This window comes from Ovis canadensis, chromosome 8 (genome assembly GCF_042477335.2).
Source record: "Ovis canadensis isolate MfBH-ARS-UI-01 breed Bighorn chromosome 8, ARS-UI_OviCan_v2, whole genome shotgun sequence".
NCBI lineage: Eukaryota > Metazoa > Chordata > Mammalia > Artiodactyla > Bovidae > Ovis > Ovis canadensis.
Window position 1 is genome coordinate 36,332,328 of NC_091252.1, and position 19,491 is coordinate 36,351,818.

General features: G+C 39.7%; 1 protein-coding gene across 8 annotated transcripts in view; it reads left to right on the forward strand.

The window, feature by feature from the left end:
* Positions 1-19,491, forward strand: part of LAMA4 (laminin subunit alpha 4) — a 145,125-nt gene that overhangs the window by 86,130 nt on the left and 39,504 nt on the right. For all 8 annotated transcript variants that reach the window (XM_069598067.1, XM_069598068.1, XM_069598074.1 and 5 more), the window contains exons 13-18: positions 683-799; positions 4,266-4,414; positions 8,560-8,701; positions 9,399-9,495; positions 15,589-15,705; positions 17,294-17,473. In XM_069598067.1, the coding sequence (XP_069454168.1) occupies positions 683-799; positions 4,266-4,414; positions 8,560-8,701; positions 9,399-9,495; positions 15,589-15,705; positions 17,294-17,473 (802 nt within the window). The remainder of the gene's footprint in view (positions 1-682; positions 800-4,265; positions 4,415-8,559; positions 8,702-9,398; positions 9,496-15,588; positions 15,706-17,293; positions 17,474-19,491) is intronic.

Here is a 19,491-nt window from a genome sequence, read left to right on the forward strand (position 1 = left end):
GGAGAAAAGCCCACGAAGCAACGAAGACCTAGCACAGCCAAAAATACATAAATAAAAATTTTAAATATTTTTTTAAAAAGAGGGACAAACTATATCCACACTTGGGCAATTTACCTCTTCAGAACACCTGAGCATCTAACATAAAGAGTAGGAAGAAGCGAGATCAGAATTTTACGCTTTGATATTAGGGTCACTTTAAATTTCTGAAAAGACTTTCAGATTCTTTTATATATACTTTATTCCTGTCCAGATGAGCTATTTGTGCCTGGCCCAAAGTTAGCACATGATAAATGCTTTCTGGAATTAGGTCACTTTTCAGTGACTGCAAATACGGAGCCTGTGTTCAGTCCCGTAGCCTTGGCCCCACTTCACATTTATGGAGAAGGAATCAGAGGCCCTCTTTGGAGTGTCAGTTCTCTTTGATGTGGTGGCACTGTAAGTAATAATCATGACTCAGTTCTTCAAAGCTCCTGAGGAGCTTGCTTTCATTGTCTCCATTTTATAAATGAGACAGCTGAGCCTGGGCTAGGTAGAATTCCCTAGCGTGGCCCAGCAGTTCGGTGGTGGGTCTGAGATAGGATCTGTCTGAGTGCAGTGACAGCAGGCTGACAGCACTCTCCCTAATGCCTTCCTTGTCTAAAGTGGCCTTCTCTTTCTCTCTCCCTTGCTTTTCCTCCTGCAGAAACAGCATGAGAGAGTAAGGGAGCAGACAGAAGGGGTGAACACCTCTCTGAGGACATCTTCTGACTCACTGATGATGCCACGACTGACCCTCTCAGAACTTGATAACATAATAAAGGTAAGGACACATGTGACTTTTTCAGGTTAGTTTTCATAGTAGGTTAGCACATTAGCTCAGTGTCACAGAGGAGCAATCGACTCCATTCCATCAAGTTAGGTGGCGTTGTTAAACTAAGATCAGGTGACTGCAGTTTTCACTTTCTTTCATTGTTCAGTTGCCACTAGCCACATATGGCTACTTAAATTTTAAATTACTCGAAACGAAATAAAGTTTAGGACTTCCCTGGTGGTCTGGTGATTAAGAATCCGCCTGCTCATGCAGAGGACAGAGGTTCAATCCCTAATCCGGGAAGATTCCACGTGCCGCAGAGCAACTTAGCCCAAGCGCCACGATTGCTCTGAGCCTTCATGCTGCAACTGCTGCTGCAAGCCTGCTCACCCTGGAGCCTGTGCTCTACAACCGAAGAAGCCACCACAGTGAGAAGTGCTCGCCTTGCAACTAGAGATATCCCTCTTGCAGCAAGGAAGCCAAACGTAAATACTTAAAAAAAAATTCCTCAGTCACATTAGCCACGTTTCATGTGCTCAGTAGCACCACATGTGGCTGGTGGCTGCCATTTTGGGCAGCACAGCCAGTCACAGAAAGTTCTGTTGAAAGTGCAAATGTAGATGCGTCCTACTCACTCTTTACACATAAGTTGTGCGTTTAATAAAGCTGGGATTCAAAATCAATGAAAGTCACATTTTTTAAAGTAGAAATTTTCCAATGAATGCAGTGAACCAAACTATCACTGAAGTACTCTCGGCTCATTTTTATTACCTCTAAAAGTATATTCTCTTAAAGTCATCTGATCACCATCCTATTCTTTAACAGTTTTAGCTTCCTTTCTATCCCTACTCCCATCTGGTTCCTCAGTGACATCAAAACCCACATCAATGAGTCTTTCAGCTCTCAGACCTCCAGTTCCTTCCACTTCTCCTGTCCAACAAGCTCTTCCTCCCCATCCACCTCTGTAATCCCTCATATGACCAGACCCAGATCTTATCATCAATAAGAGTACCTCTCCCAAATCCGAGTATCAAGCTCCCTAAGCTTGGAGAAGGAAATGGAAAACCATTCCACTATTGTTGCCTGGAAAATTCCATAGACAGTGGAGCCTGGCAGGCTGCAGTTCATGGGATTGCAAAGAGTCAGACACTACTGAGCACCCTAAGCACCATCTCTTATCGCCCTTACTGTAGAGTATACACTCCAGAAACTCTAGCCACTCCAAAACCTCCTCTATCTCATTCGCGCTACTCCTTTCATAGTCTTCCTTCCTTCTGTTCAGTCGATCAGTTGTGTCCGACTCTGTGACCCTGTGAACTGCAGCACGAGCAGTTAAAATTATCGGTATAATCATTCTTTGCAAACACCCTTTACTTCCATACATACTTCTTTCTCTATTATACTCACCTGAGAATTCTAATCTCATAACCCAGTAAACCCAAGTACCCTCAGCATCGTGGCCACACCAGAGAAGCCAGGATGACTGGTGGGAAACCCACCTCCCATCTCTCAGTCTGGCTGGTGAACTTGCTTCATGCTTCATTAAAAATAGGAACAATGAGAAGAGAACTCCCTTCATTTTTGCTCCCCACATCTACCAGTCTGCTTGCATGTGTATCCTACTTCTCTCTTTCTGTTCTGATTAGTGAAATGCCTCTCCTCGTCTCAGAGTTCAGTCCCGCCACCTGTGTTCTGAATCCTATGCTTCCTCTGCTCAACAGTAGGGTTGCTGGGTTTCAGTCCATCAACTTGTGCCCTCTCTCTTCTGTTTTGCCCAGTTCTTACTCTACTGAATCACTACTGCCAACATAGAAACATCTAGTATCTGATATCTTTTAAAATTAAAAAAAAAAAACTTTCACATCCTCTCTGATCGCTGCACCATTACTCTGCTTCACAACAACATCTCAAGAGTTCTATATAGTTGCCATTTCCACCTTCCAGCCCCCCACTGTCTACTATACCTAACCCATTTGGAGAAATTACTGGTTGTCATCAGTGTTGGAGTCTCTGAGGAGAGCTATCAGTAAATGCTACCCACCTTGAGGACCTAAGTTAAAAAAAAGTTTAAAAAGTTGTAAAACAGTAAATATGAAGATCAAGAATATCACCTTTATTTCAGCTAAATTGAGGTGTGGCTTTTTAAAAGATCTGTTAGCCAAGTGGGATGGCTGATACTCAGTTCCAGAATTAGCAGGTTTACCCACTGAAACTGCCAATACTGCAAGGTTCATGGGGGTGCCCAGGGCAGCTTGCACTGTATGGAGGAGCATAGGAAAACTCAGCTTTCTGCTGGCAGCTTGCTTCCCAGAAGCAGCAGTCTGGAGTTTAGCAGAGTCTATATAGTTATACCCTCAAATTTACCAATTAAATAAACCACTTCTCCTCTCAGAGCAAAGTAAGGAAAAAGTGAAAAGGTCACTAACTGAGCTCCCTTCATAGAGATGGAACATCACCTCAGGCACTCGAAAAAAGTGCTCCCCACTAACAGTTGGCTTATGTCTTCTAGATAAAAAAGAAAATTAAGTGACCTGCTGAGAATCAGATAGAGGTGAGGGGAAGAAGAAGAGGTGAGAGTGTTTAGAATAACTATTGAATGACCAAGAGAGCAAATTTCAGCGTTGAGGGCCCAGCCAAGGCTGGAAGTAATAGATTTGTAGCAGCATCCTATGTGTGATCTCTAGCTAAGATCATAGATCCACAGTTGAACTGAAAGTTAAGAGAGGTCACATGGTAAAGTGAGTGTCAGTGAGAGTAGTCAGCACAGGAAGTGTAGGTGAGAATTCAGATAAGATGAGAACTGAATGATAACCATGAGACTTAGTAGCTCAGAAATCATCAAGTAAATTTCTGTGTTGGTGGAGCAATGAGGTAAAAACCAGACTGGAATAAGTCAAAAGTGAATTTTAAAATGATGAAATAGAGATAGCATGTATAAACACTTTATTTGCAGAGGGGTTCTATTTTGCTATGAAAAGATTTAAAATTAGGGAGAAGTGAGGACAGTGGAGCATCTCTATTAGTTTACGTTTCTTTTTAGACGAGAGATGGCAAAGCATGTCTGAATCAGTAGAGAAGGAGGTGAAGATGCAGATAGGTAAATATCTATGTATATAGTTGTTTAGACTTCCCTGGTGGCTCAGCCGTAAAGAATCCACCTGCAGGGCATGCGATGCAGCTTTGATCCTTGGGTCGGGAAGATCCCCTGGAGGAGGGCATGGCAGCCCACTCCAGTATTCTTGCCTGGAGAATCCCATGGACAGAGGAGCCTCGTGGACTACAGTCCATAGGGTCGCACAGAGTCGGATACAATTAAATCGACTAAACATGCATGCATAGTCTTTTAGACTCTTCTGGATCTGGCCTGAAGCTTACTGAACTTCACAGTAAGGAGGAATAGAGGTTATCTTTGGTGCTCCCTAGGGAAAATATTTTAAGTCCCTCTAAATTCAGTTTTTTTCAATATTTTCTTTAGAATGCATCAGGGATTTATGCCGAAATAGATGGAGCCAAAAATGAACTTCAAAGAAAACTATCCAACCTGAGCAACCTCAGTCATGATTTAGTTCAGGAAGCTGTTGACCATGCACGGAACCTTCAGCAAGAGGCTGATGAGTTGAGCAGGTAATACCCTGGTTGTAAGAATGCAGACATCTCCAGACTGAGTAACTTATTTTTGATCACTTTCACATGGCCGGGTTGCTGGGATACAGTGTTAATAGTTTTGTTTTTAGGACTGGGTTTGCGTGTTTGTCTGTCTGTTTGTTGGTTGGCCAGTTTGAGAACCAGTTGTTTACTGAAATTGCTCTGGGGAGACAGTTTTTCAATTTTAAAAAATCAGTCAGATTAGAGATCTGTGTTGTAGCGGGGTAGCTCTGTTCCACAATTAATAGGATAACCTAACACGTTTTAGTTAGGGATATAACTGCTCCACAGAATATTATCAGGTAAATCAGATCCCTTTGCAAGGTCCAATTCTGTCATCATTTCAGAGACAGCATGAGCTTTTCATACCCAGATGTCTTAAGTAAAGCTGGTAGGAAGTCGACAATTAAGGGACTTGTGTCAGATCTTCTAGCTGCCCCACAGTGCCTAGCAGGAACTATTTCAACACCTGTTAAAAGAGCATTGGTTTATGTTTTTCCTCACAGTGTCTAGAAGAGAGTCATAAGCACTCATTTAATGTTGATTGAAATGTACTAAAAGACTGGAATTTAATTCATGATCCTGAAAGATATAGGTAAATAGCGAGATCATTGAAAAGAAAGATTGCAAATCTGGCAATTAGAAACAAGGATTGGTAAAGGTCATGAATTAAATAAGAACCAGTAGTCACTTCTGTTCAAAACTAAATCACCTTTTTTTCCTGATTGCCAAAATTTTCAAATATCCTTCCAAGTCTCCCAAGAAGAGAGGGCAGAGTTGGAGTAGGGATGGATAGATCATAGGTAAAACCTTGGTGTGTGAGATGGTGTTATATACAGCTCAGTGTCATGTTCCCAGGAAATGGGCTTTTTATCAAGCCAGTCAAATGGAACTTGGAGAAAATGCTAGCTTTGGTAATAACTGTGTGGGTAAGTTATTGTTTTTGAGATTAATTTTATGGCTGTCTTCGTCGTTCTTTTGTCATTTAGTAACTACAGCTGTTTGGGAGTTCCCTGGTGGCTCAAATGGTAAAGAATCTGCCAGCAATGCAGGAGACCTGGATTCGATCCCTGGGTTGGGAAGAACCCCTGAAGAAGGGACAGGCAACCCAATCCAGTATTCTTGCCTGGGAAATTCCATGGACAGAGAAGCCTGGCAGGCTATATAGTTCATGGGGTTACAAAGAGTCAGACACCACTGAGCAACTAACAGCTCATTGAATGGGATACCAACACAAACCTCTAGATGTCACCCAGCAGCAAACAGAGTTCTAGCTAGAACTTTTAAGGAAGTAACCCCAAGCTGTACACAAAACATAATCAGAAATATCAATCACTTTAAGTCTCCTTTTTATGTTTAGCATATTTCTACATGTATTCAGGAAAACATCCAAATTTATAGATGTCTTCCCTTCAAAATGTGAATATTCTTCGACATCTATCTGGTATACCCAGTAGATTTGCATATTTTGTCTCAAATAGAAATACATATAATTCATCAAGAAGCTTCCAATTCAAAAGCACATTTTTATTTTGTATATCAATATAGTACCCATTTTGTGCCTAGTAATGAAAACGAAGAAATAAAGGCTTTTTGTTTCAAGTTCTTAGGTATATCTGCTCACCAACTCTAGCCAGCAGAATTTTTAAGTATTTAAAATATTGGTAACATTTTATACCTTTTATCCATTTCTTGTAAAGCCTCAGATTTTACTCTTTTCCATTTCTGAACAGGGAGTTATAGGGAGATATAAGTAGCAAACATTTGGATTAGAATTACCTTTGCAGAGCAGGGCTGCATTATAATTTTCATGGGCTATAAAAAAATTTTAATTATATAATCAGTCCGGGGTGTTCTTTGGAAGGAATGATGCTAAAGCTGAAACTCCAGTACTTTGGCCACCTCATGTGAAGAGTTGACTCATTGGAAAAGACTCTGATGCTGGGAGGGATTGGGGGCAGGAGAAGGGGACGACAGAGGATGAGATGGCTGGATGGCATCACCGACTCAATGGACATGAGTTTGAGTGAACTCTGGGAGTTGGTGATGGACAGGGAGGCCTGGCGTGCTGTGATTCATGGGGTCGTAAAGAGTTGGAAACGACTGAGCGACTAAACTGAACTGAACTGAACCTTGATATAAAAGCTAATGTAAGAATTACTGTTATCCTTATTTTTCTTCTTCTGATTTCAAAAAAAAAATTAGCATGAAAGCATCTTTGTGGGCCCTTAGTGTGTCTAATAGATATCAGCCTTATTGTAGAGGAGCCAGAATGATGGTGAACTTGGACAAAAGAGAAGGGAGTTGCCAAGGAAATTCAGAGGAAGCCTCTCTAAGCCTAAGCTGATGCGCAGAGACTGAAACTGGATGGAGGCTGAGAATCGATTAGCTGAGCTCAGTAGGTCCAGGTGGCGTGAAGAGAGCAGCCAGTGTGGGATCTGTAGTGTCCTGTAGACCACGTCACAGTGACTCTTGTGAGAAGTTGCTGCTGCTGCTGCTGCTGCTGCTAAGTCGCCTCAGTCAAAAGTTACTGATGAATAAAGTGATACTAGTCATCAGTATCCAGAGTTGGGGGGAAAGGATGGAACTGGTGGGTTTAAGACTGAATAAAATTAAGACAAAGGGTTTAGGATGGGCTGCAGAGTGAAGGTGGAGTTCATAGTATAGAGGAAGAAGAGTTTGTCAGTAATAAGAATTACTATGTGGATACCCATACAGTTTGAAATTTCCATTTAGCAAATAGTTTAAGTGTAATAATAAGCCCTAAGATTCGCTAGATGCCAGGCATGGTACCAAGCACTAAACATATTCTATCCCTGTTGGACCTCACTTCAATCCTTTGAGGCACATATTGTTATCAGCCTCTGCACGGGGGTGTCTAGTGCATGATGTGCTGTGCTGTGCTTAGTCGCTCAGTCCTGTCCAACTCTTTGTGACCCCATGGACTGTAGCCCTCCAGGCTCCTCTGTCCATGAGGATTCTCCAGGCAAGAATACTGCCGTGGGTTGCCAAGTCCTCCTCCAGGAGATCTTCCCAACCTAAGAATCGAGCTCAGGTCTCCCTCTTTGCAAGTAGATTCTTTACCATCTGAGCCACCAGGGAAGCCCAGGAATACTGGAGTGGGTAGCCTATCCCTTCTCCAAGGGAACTTTCTGACCCAGGTATTGAACCAGGATCTCCTGCATTGTAGGCAGATTCTTTACCAGCTGAGCTACCAGGGAAGCCCCCCATTGTATGATGGGTATCAGTAAATATTAGCAGAACCTTACAAGAGTCAGAGGAGACAAAGGTAGAGAAAGTGGTGTAAGGATCAGGGTGATTGTGAGGTGGGACTGTGCACGTAAGGGGAGCAACCAGGCTTCAGGAATGAGACAGACCTTAACCATGTTTGCCCTGGGCAAGTTGTGCACCCTTCCTCAGAGCCTCAGCAACTTCTGTGGATAAGGAATAACAATGTCAACTTCACAGGTGTGATAAGACGTAGAGATATAGTATACGGAATGGGGCTGACCCAATATCTGCATGTGATGCTCAATACATATTATAACCCTTCTTCAAGAAGTATGCGATCTGTTATATAAAAGAAAGAAACAAGATTGAATAAATAGAGTGAAACCAGCTAATATTTATTAATAATACCGTGCTGAGGTTATGCACCTTCTCTGAGAGCCTTACTTTCTTTGACAGGAAGGGAATAACAGTGCTGATTTGGGTAAGCAGTAGGTGGGGATGAATGTGGGTTCATTCCTCTGCCTGACGCCACCACATAAACAAGCTTTTGCTTGAAGAGGTGCAGATGCTGTTTTAAAATCAGCATTTCCTTTCCCCGAGGCCGCTGCCAGGCAGGCAGTTGCCAAGGAGCCAAAACAAGGTGAAGTCTTGAAAGAACTAAAAGCAGAGGAACGGAAAGACGATGTGCCCCTAAGAAAGGCCACGAGGTGGGAGCGGGGGCAGTGGAGGGGTGAGGAGGGGGCACGTGGGTGAACACTGCCCAGCCAGGTAACTTTAAAAAAACAAAAAGGAAGTGCCTGTAGTCCTGGCAGTATTCTAATCAGACTCTAAAAATGGCCCTATTTCCCAATGAGGTAAAAAGGGGCAATAATGCCAGGTTTGTTCATTAACAGGAATTTGCACAGTTCAGATATGAATGGACTGGTACAGAAGGCTTTGGATGCTTCAAATGTCTATGAAAATATTGCCAATTATGTTAGTGAAGCCAATGAAACAGCAGAACAGGCTTTGAACATCACTGATCGAATTTATGATGTGAGTATTCCCTTATTTTAACATTCATTTTTATATCAATATGTTACCTTTTCCTGGCTTATGACTTTGTTTCCTAATGTCATCTCTTGAGCTTCCAATGTAACTCAAATGGCAGAAAGAGCAGCAGAACTGAGAAAAGACCATTTTATTTATGTTATGAATGCTTCAGTAGTACAGGTTCTTCAAGGTGTCTCATACCCCAGTCAGTGAATGCCAGCTCCTTTAACCTAAGCTTTTTTAAACCAAAGTCCCTGAATAAAAAATATCAAAGACTAGTTCCTGCTGATATAGAGGATTGTTGTTGTTCAGTTGCTCAGTCGTGTCCAACTCTTTGTGACGCTGTAGACTGCAGCACGCCACTAGAGAAGATACTTTATGCATATATTCAGATTTCCTCAACTCAGAAACATTGTTTATTCAACGGCTTCTTCATGACAAGCGCTTTCTTTGGTGGGGCCTTGGCCAGGCACTGTTCTGAGTTCACTGAATTTTCTTCAAAAACCATTTATCTTGTAAATATCAAGGATATTATTTTCTCATGTTTACATTCGATCTTCATTTTGAACTGTGAAAATGAAGCTGTATGAATTTTGTTTGGTGTTTAGCAGATAAAGTGTCAAGCATTAAAATCCTAGAACGATGAAAACTTGATTTCTGTTGCTGTCATCCTTACCTTCTCTCTCCGCTTCCTTTGTAGGCTGTGAGCGGGATTGACACTCAGATCATTTACCATAAAGATGAGAGCGAGAACCTCCTCAGTCAAGCCAGAGAGCTGCAAGCAAGGGCAGATTCTAGTAAATATCTTCACTTTCCTGTCTGCCTTTTGATTTGTAGCTGCTTCCCTCCTTTCACACAGTGTTTCTGCCTGTAAACAGAGGTTTCAAAATTCTAGGAACAAAAAGAAGAAATTCTGTTTCATTTGAATACTGCCTTAATAGTTCCTGCTCTTGGTCGAGGTATAAAAAAAGCAGCTATTCGATATTTTAAAATAAATTGTGGTTTTAAAAAATTTCCATGTAGTAAATTACATGGAAACATATAGTGGATATTCTTGCTAATCAAAAAGGCTAATTAGTAGAAACTTGCTATAAATACCAATTTTCAGGAAGTTATTACCATAAAATATGCTTCACCCTAAAATTATATCACGCATAATGTAACCTTTCTTGAAGAATTCAGAAGCCCTTTAAAACTTTACCATGAAGGGCGTCTTCTCTGGTGGTCCAGTGGCTAAGACGGTGCCCCCACGCTGGGGGAAGGGAGGCGGGTTTGATCCCTGGTCTGGGAACTAGACCCCACATGCCACAACTAAAAGATCCTGAATCCCGTGCTGCCAAATAAAGAAATACAAATAAATACTCAAATTTTACCATGAAGAGATGGGTCAGCACTGAGTCAGGAGGACAGGGTACCACAGAGCCCTCTTTTCTTGCACTTTTTTGTAGTTTGTATTCTACTCAATTGCTGCATTTAGGACAGCCCTAATGAGCACATGGAAAGAAGCACTTCCAAAGGCTGAGGCCTGCATCTGCTAAATCAAGCACATCTAACGTTGGCAGAGGGAAGAAAAAACAAAAGTGAAATGATTCTGGTTAGCTTTGAATCTTGTTAGTTACTCTTAAAAACAAACAAAATTTTTACTAAAACTTACTCATCTCTGGGGTAATGAGCTCATTCCTAAGGATATTCGAGCAGTGACCAATGAGGTCGGAAATCCATTATCTAGCTAACTTCTGCCACCTAAAAACAAAGACCAAGTTTGAAACTGAAGATTTCATGTGATTTTATCAAAGTAATTAATCCCAAGCCTAAATGTTCATTTTCTCTTTTTTTCCAAAGAAAATAAAAAATGCATTTGTTTTTATATGCAGACTATTTAACTATTTAATTACATAAAACAACTATTATCTTTTCTGGGTAAACAAAGGCATTAAAAATGCTGTTTCTTCATTCTAATTAATTTATTATACAAGTCTAGTCTTAACACATGCTCTTTAGAAAAGAATTAGAATATTAACAGTAAAGAATTAGAATATCGGTAGTAAAATATTTTGGATAAATGTTGTCATATTTGTGTATTGCTTTTGTTTGTAAAGACAAAAATATGTGGGTCTTTGTGATGCAGTGACAAAGTATTTTAGTCTCCTTAATAATTTGCAACGTATTTTCTCAGTCTTGTCATTATTGAGTTGTTGAACCCCGTGAAAGCAGTTTTTCTATTCTAATAATGCTATCTCTTCAAAGTTGCATATTTTATGTGTAGATTAGTCTCTCTGGTTTGGTCTCTGAATATTTTGCAGATCTGATCACCTGTTTCATGATCTTGTTTGGTTAAATCCCTTCATATGTTTATTTGCAAAAGAGACACCTATGGGGACTTAAGACTGTGTGGCTCAGAACTTGCTTCCCTTTAGAAAATATGAGTGTTTGTAATATAAATTCACATTTTCAAATTGAATCATATTCATCTCTAGTTATATTATAATTTAAGATTACTATTAATTCATTTCCAAATGAGTTCCAATGATCAATAATCTTTATTTACCAGGTTTCCTTTTCTTCATTATCTATGTCAAATAGTTAGCAATATGTAATAAACTCAGGAAGCTACTATTTTTAAAAATCTTCTACTGAATTCATTTGTAAAATGGAAAATGTTTATGTAAGACAGTAAGTTCCAAATAGGACAGACATTTTATGAAGCATTTCTTCTCTTAAACATCCAGCCCCAAATAGATTTTCTTTCTCCTATTTTTATCAGACTCCAAATATAGTTAAATATATTTAGCCTCGATATTTCAGCCAGTGTTTTTTGCAGTAACAGACCCAAAAGAAGGAGTGAATAGACTGCTGTATCACAATATTTAAAAGTTGAAACTAAAAGGAGAGAAGGCACAAAACAGCTACAAAAGATGTTTAAGACCCTCCTTGAATTCTGGGGAATTATTGACACAAACCAGAGGAAACAAGAAAGAAGCGCTTGTACTTTAGTTATGTTGTACTTGGTACAAAGTACATTGGCAGAATCAACTAAGCATCAGCTATATATACCCGTTATACACATGTATGGGAAAAAAATAATTGTACAATAATACCAAGCACACCAATACTGTATAATTGAAAAGAGACAGTATACTGAGGAAGGGTATATATCTGTAAGCCCATTAGAGAGAAGGAAAAGAAGAATGGGAAGTGAAGAAATTACTTATCTGTCAAGAAACATACATTTCTTGATGCTTTGGAAGTAAACAAAGCATGAAACAATTCTTGGGAAGTTGATCCTTCAGTTTAGGTGACGAGATTTTACATCGTGACTTGTTTAGATTTGTGCCAAGATAGCCCCAATTAAGGTCTATGCTACAAGCACATTTTCGAAACTAATTTTTCAAGGAAAAGACTTATAATCAAACAGGTACTAAAAATGAGTGGAAAATCTGATGTATGTAATCTGGAGAATTATATGTATGTACATATGTATAATAAATCTAATCAGTAATTAAGCCCTCCCATAAGAAAATCTCAAGGCTCAGATGGCTCCACTAGCGAATTCTCCAAAACACTTGAAGATATAACTCCGTTAGTATATAAATTCTTCCAGAAAATAGAAAAATTGGAAATCCTCTGTCTTTCCATGAAGTCAACAAAATTTAGACATCAAATCCTAAGGACATTCATTATAAAGAAGGAAAAATATAAGCCAGATTCTCTCAGGAACAAAGATGTGAAAATCCTATCAAAAAATTAGCCAATCAAATCTAGCATACATAAAATTGGTTAATACATGATCAAGTTAGATTTATTCCAGAATTTCAATATTTTAACATTTAAAACATTAGTAGCAATTCACCACATTTACCAAACATAGGAGACCATTCATATGCTTATCTCACTATGTGCAGGAAGATCATATTAACAAAATTCAGTACCCACTCATGTTTTAAAAAAACTGATAGCAAACTAAGAATAGAAGGAAACTTCCATAATCTAACAAGGAAGAATAAAATAATATTCAGCCAGCATATATTCATACTGAAATATTGAAAGCCTCCCCATTAGGATTGGAAATAAGACAAGGATGACCCACGTTACCAATTCATTGTGTAAGTACGTAGTTTAATTCTGTGTAAAACAATTAGAAATTAACTTTTAAAATAACACTGTTTGCCATAACAAAATACCTAGGAATAAATCTGATGAAAGATGCTAAGATCTTTACACATCAAACTATGGTACACTACTGAAGAAATTAAAAGATGATATAAATAAATAGAGATCAAAATGAGAATTTAGATCTAAGGAAGAATAAATAAAAACTGTATTGTATTCATATATATTTAATATATAAATACATATACATTTTATATAATTAAAAACTTCAATTAAATGAAAGTTTTTATTATATTAAAAACTCTATAAACTGTATTATTTATATATGTTTTTGTTCAGTTGCTCAGTCATGTCTGACTCTTTGCAACCCCATGGACTGCAGCAGGTCATGTTTCCCTGTCATTCATCATCTCCCAGAGTTTGCTCAAACTCATGTCCATTGAGTCGGTAAGGCCATACAACCATTTCGTCCTCTGTCATCTCCTTCCCCTTCTGCCTTCAATCTTTCCCAGCATCAGGGTCTTTTCCAATGAGTCGGCTCTTCGAAACAGGTGGCCACAGTATTGGCGCTTCAGCTTCAGCATCTGTCCTTCTAATGAATATTCAGAGTTGATTTCCCTTAGGATTGACTGGTTTGAGCTCCTTGCAATCCAACGTCCCTTTGGACCTTGAGAAGACTCTTAAGAGTCTTCTCCAATATCACAGTTCGAAAGCATCAGTTCTTCAGCACTCAGCCTTCTTTATGGTCCAACTCTGACATCCATTATGACTACCGGAGCGATCATAGCTTTGACTATATGGACCTTTGTCAGCCAACTAATGTTTCTCTTTTTTAATACATTGTCTAGGTTTGTCATAGCTTTCCTTCTGAGGAGCAAACATCTTTTAATTTCATGGCTGCAGTCACCATCCACAGTGATACTGAAGCCCAAGAAAATAGTCTGTCACTGTTTCCATTGTTTCCCCATCTATTTGCCATGAAGCAATGGGACTGGATACCATGATCTTAGTTTTCTGAATGTTGAGTTTTAAGCCAGCTTTTTCACTCTCCTCTTTTGCCTTCATCAAGTGGCTCTCTAGTTCCTCTTGGCTTTCTGCCATAAGGATGGTGTCATCTGCACATCTGAGGTTATTAATATTTCTTCCAGCAATCTTGATTCCAGCTCGTACTTCATTCAGCCCAACGTTTCTCATGAGGTACTCTGCATGTAAGTTAAATAAGCAGTATGACAGTATACAGTCTGACGTACTACTTTCCCAATTTTGAACCAGTCCATTGTTCCTTGTCTGGTTCTAACTGTTGCTTCTTGGCCTGCATACAGGTTAGGTGGCAGGTAAGGTGGTCTGGTATTCCCATCTCTTGAAGAATTTTCCACAGTTTGTTGTGGTCCACACAGTCAGAGGCTTTAGCATAGTCAATGAGGCAGAAGTAGATATTTTTCTGGAACTCTCTTGCTTTTTCTATGATCCAGCGGATGTTGGCAATTTGATCTCTGGCTCCTTTGTCTTTTCTAAATCCAGCTTATAAATATAGAAGTTCTTGGTCCACATACTGTTGAAGCCTAGCTTGAAGGATTTTGAGCATTACCTTGCTAGCATGTGAAAGGAGTGCAATTGTTTATTTATGAGTATAATGTATTATTTATATATATATTAACATTGTATATATAAATATAGTTTTTATATAATAACTTACATTAAGTGGAAGATTTGAATTTGTAAAAATAAGAGTTTCTGCCAGAATTTATCTATAGATTCAATATAATTGCAATTAAAGTACCAGAACTGTATATACACATACAGGATGTTTCTAGAATTTCTTTGGAAATGGGCATGGAAAGGGTAGGCAAGAATAGCCAGCACAGTCTTAAAGAATAAAAAAACAGTTGGAAGATTTAAACTACTCAAGACTTTTAACTGTACAGAAATTAAGACAGTGATACAAAATATATAAAAATTATAATATTCTATCACTTCTTTTGAATAAAGCTTAAAAATAGACACAGCTAAGGAACAGAGGTAGGACTACCTTCAGGTAAGTGTGGAGGTCCCAGGAAACCAGAAAGGCTAATAATGCTCTTTTTGTTGCCTGGGTATTGGTTATATTTGGCGTTCAGTTTGGGAAAATTCATCAAGCCATGCACTTGTAATTGTGTACCATTTTCTAGATGCGTGTTGTGTATCAGTTAAAATTTTATTAAAACAAGAAAAAAACTATTCTTATCTAACCAGGCTGCTCTTAATCAGTTGTGCTACTAGGTGTTGCTAGTCATAGCAGTACTATATTTTCAATCTAAAAATTAGCCATTATCTCTATACCCTTTGTGAGTTCCTTTATGACATCCTATATCACTCCCAAGCAGTGTTACAGGTTTTCCGCAGTCCTTTACCTCTTAACTGAAGTGCCGCTTACCAGAATTGGCATTCTGTGTTTATATCATTCAGAATATCACAGATGACTCCATTGTACAAGGGGCTTCCCTAATAGCTCAGTTGGTAAAGAATCCCCCTGCAATGCAGGAGACCCCAGTTCAATTCCTGGACCGGGAAGATCTGCTGGAGAAGGGTTAGGCAACCCACTCCAGTATCCTAGCCTGGAGAATTCCATGGACTATATAGTGCATGGAGTTGCAAAGATTCGGACATGACAACAACTTTCACTTTACTTCATTTCCATGGTACAAACCAGAATTTTTTCGTTGAAACAGAAATTTCACCACACACCCCACCCCACCCCCATCTTTGCCCTACTTGTGCTTCTTTTGGCTTCTTCTCCACAGGCAGTGATGAGGCAGTGGTGGACACCAGCAGGCGTGTGGGTGGAGCCCTAGCAAGGAAGAGTGCTCTCAGAAACAGATTAAATGATGCCATTAAAAGACTGCAAGCCGCAGAGAGAGGTGAGGATCTCAAACAAAACTTAAGCTCATCCGTTTGTTCACTGATATTAAGGTAAACCTCTGAGGAAAGAGTAAGTGATTCGCTGCTTATTAATCTTTTTATAAATAATGTTGCTTTCTGATGACAAAAGAAACTGTTTATCTCACACACACAGACACACAGACATACACACACATACACAAAAGTCCTGGAAGATAATAAAAGCTGTAGCTACATCACCTAGGGATGACAATTAAATTTAAGAGCATTTTCCTCCAGTCTTGTGTGTGTGTGTGTGTGTGTGTGTGTGTATGTGTATGTGAATGAGATCAGGATGTTTATACTGTTGGGTAACCTACTTTCTTGTGAACATCCTTTTTCATTAACAGGTAAGCCCTAATTTGGTTATTGGGTTTCTCTGGCCCCAGCAATAAACAGCTGCTCTCTGTTACATAGCATGTCTTTCTTATAGTGCAAGCAGAGAAGCCACCTAGCCAGAGAGGGAAACAAGAGCACTCATGTGGCCTAATCTGAAACTGCGGGGGTATCTCACAAAGATGTGATGGGGAGCAGATGTGCCTTGCCCGGCATAGTGAAAGTTAGCACATTGCTGCTGGATGTGGTGTTTCACTACACGGAGCAGATCCGGCAGCAGTACCACAGGACACCAAAGCCCTGGCCAGATGGGTCTGTCTCATCAGTATCATCAGAGCTGCTACATGCTAAGCCCTGCACTGCATTTTACAAACATCATCTCATGTGGGAAAGTATTGCTTTTAGGCAGATGTGAACCCCAAGGCTTGTCAAGTTTGGGGAGCTTGCTCTGAACGGTACAGCAATACAAAGACGATGACCCAGGATTCAAAGCCACAACCGTCACGAGTTCAGAACATGAGAGGTTGAGTTAAATGTTTCTCTGGTTAAAAAAAGAAAAAGAAGCTAAACCTCACCTGAGAGATTTTTGTTTTTATTACAGAAGTAATGCATGCCCATTGTAGAAAAATTAGAAAATATAGATAACAAAAGAGAAAAAAACAAGGGAACTCTGTTATAATTTCATTATCTAGGAAACAAACATTTTGTTGTAGACTTTTTAAATATAGGACTTAAAAATTGCACTATAGATCTCTTTTGAAACTTACTTTTCTTATTCAAAAATACCTTTCCTTACCAATTTATGTCTGTACTAGAGCATCATTTTAATGGCAGAAGGTGTCCTACAGAGATGAAAGTGATATTTACAGTAAATTTCAGGCAAACATTTTATGAGTTAGTATCTCATGCACATTTTGTATAGCTTTCTCACCAGGTCTCTAACCTGAAGTAGTATTACTCTTTTTAAAAAAAATTACCTCTAATTTGAAAATGTTTTAAATGAACTACCTGACTTTATTGAGACTTTATAGAGTCTTTCAATCTCATTTGTACTGTTTACAGTATTCTTATGCACCTAACTTACACCATGATTAACATGCATGTAAAGGTCTCAGTTAGACTGAAAAGCCTAAACCTGAGGTCTGTTTCATCCCAGTGATTAAATGAGTATCCATGATCCCATCAAAGGCCCTACTTCTTTGCAAAATAAATGTCCTTGTGCTCTGTGTGAAGGTGATGCTCAGCAGCGCCTGGGTCAGTCCCAGCTGATCACCGCAGAAGCTAACAAGACCACAATGGAAGTCCAAGAGGCAACCGCCCCGATGGCTAGCAATCTAACCAACTGGTCACAGAATCTTCAAAGTTTTGACTCTTCTGCTTACAACACTGCTGTGGATTCTGCCAGAGATGCAGGTATCACCTAGCAACTTCACAGCTTGCATCCAATTGAGGAACTGGCCATTAAATCCTGCATATCTTTCATTAAGAAGCAGTTTTTTTTTTTTCATTTGAGTTTTAGATTAGAATGTTGTAGAAGTTAGCTTGTGTGCTTAATCGCTCAGTCATATCTGACTCTTTGTGACCCCATGGACTATAGCCCACCAGGCTCTTCTGTCCAGGCAAGAATACTGGAGTGGGTTGCCATACAAAACAAGTAAATTAAAAAGCATAATGTGATATGAGAGTTCATAAAGACTCTAAAGTGGCTCCATTTCTCTGAGAGAATTGAGGGGAGAGAAACCCTATTTTGTTCGCATTTTCATAACCAACATTTAATGTAATGCTTTAAATGTGCTCTACTGCCTTTAATGTTAAACACTATTATACTATATAATAATAGTCATTTTATAGTATGGCTCTTGTGGTCAGTGATCCAAATAACATACATTTACCTCTGTATTAATAAACACACTAAACTGATAGTAGCTAATTATTTACCTAATTTCTTTCCTTTTGTTGGAGAAGCAGTTTGTTTCCTAAGTACAGAAAAGAGATGTTTCCTAGGTCCTCACTGAAATAGTCTCCTGAAGTATGAAAATGAAAGTCGCTCAGTCGTGTCTGACTCTTTACGACCCCATGGACTGTACAGTCCATGGAATTCTCCAGGCCACAATACTGGAGTGGGTAACCTTTCCCTTCTCCAGGGGATCTTCCCAACCCAGAGATCAAACCCAGGTCTCCCACATTACAGGTGGATTCTTTACCAGCTCAGCCTCCAGGGAAGCCCTATTCTCCTGAATCTGAGTTTAATTTGGCTCCAGGAAGAGGCTTGCTTTTGCTCAGCTGCTCATGCTCAGTGACCATGCCCTGCCCTTAGCTAGGAGTTTGCCCAGAGGTATTTGTTTTCTACTCTGGTGGTTCTCGAACACAAGTGTGCATTAGAACCACCTGGACCCTATCCCCATATTGCTGGTCTGGGGACCACACATTGAGAACCACTGCTTCAGTCCATGAAACTTTTAAGAGAGCTATGCTATTCTCTGTTTTGGATTTTTTTTTTTTCATCAAGTTGTATCCTCATGATTTGTGCTCTTTTCTCTGTGTAAATTATATATCCCCTCCTCCTCCCTACCTCCTCCCCCCTACACACACAAAAAGAAAATAACCTTAAAAATCAGTATGGTCTGCTCATACTATCACCTTCGTCTAGGATCATAGATCATGACTCCCCATAGATCATGACCCCCAACCTTGGCACAACTGCCACTTTTCTGGGCACGCTCCCTTATTTCTTCCATCCAGCTCTGCTTCTGCTGGGACCACTGCAGTGGCATTGTGATAAGTGAACAGCCATCTTAGAAAAAAACCTTCCCACCCACCCCACCTTGCCCAGCATTTCTTTTGACCTGTTATATCAGTTAGAAATGTAAGCAGAACTTGTGCTCTTTAGTGAAACATCTGTGTATCTGTCATGGGTCCCGCCCTTTAGAAATGTACATTGTATGTCAGCTTGCTCTGCATACAATTTATAGATCAATATGTATTGTAACCCACTCCAGTACTCTTGCCTGGAGAATCCCATGGACAGAGCAGCCTGGAAGGCTGCAGTCCATGGGGTTGCTGAGGGCTGGACACGACTGAGCAACTTCACTTTCACTTTTCACTTTCATGCATTGGAGAAGGAAATGGCAACCCATTCCAGTGTTCTTGCCTGGAGAATCCCAGAGACAGGGAGCTTGGTGGGCTGCCATCTATGGGGTCGCACAGAGTTGGACACGACTGAAGTGACTTAGCAGCAGCAGCAGCAGCAGCTTGTATTGTAAACATCGCAGAATAGAAACTGATTATGCTTTGGACTTAACTATTAATTTTTTAGAATTAAATATAGTTTCTTATAGTTCTACCAGAAGTAACCATGCATTTGTTATCTCTTCACCTGATTGCTGAAGTAGACTTAACTACTGAGATATCTACTCAAATGGTTCATTTTT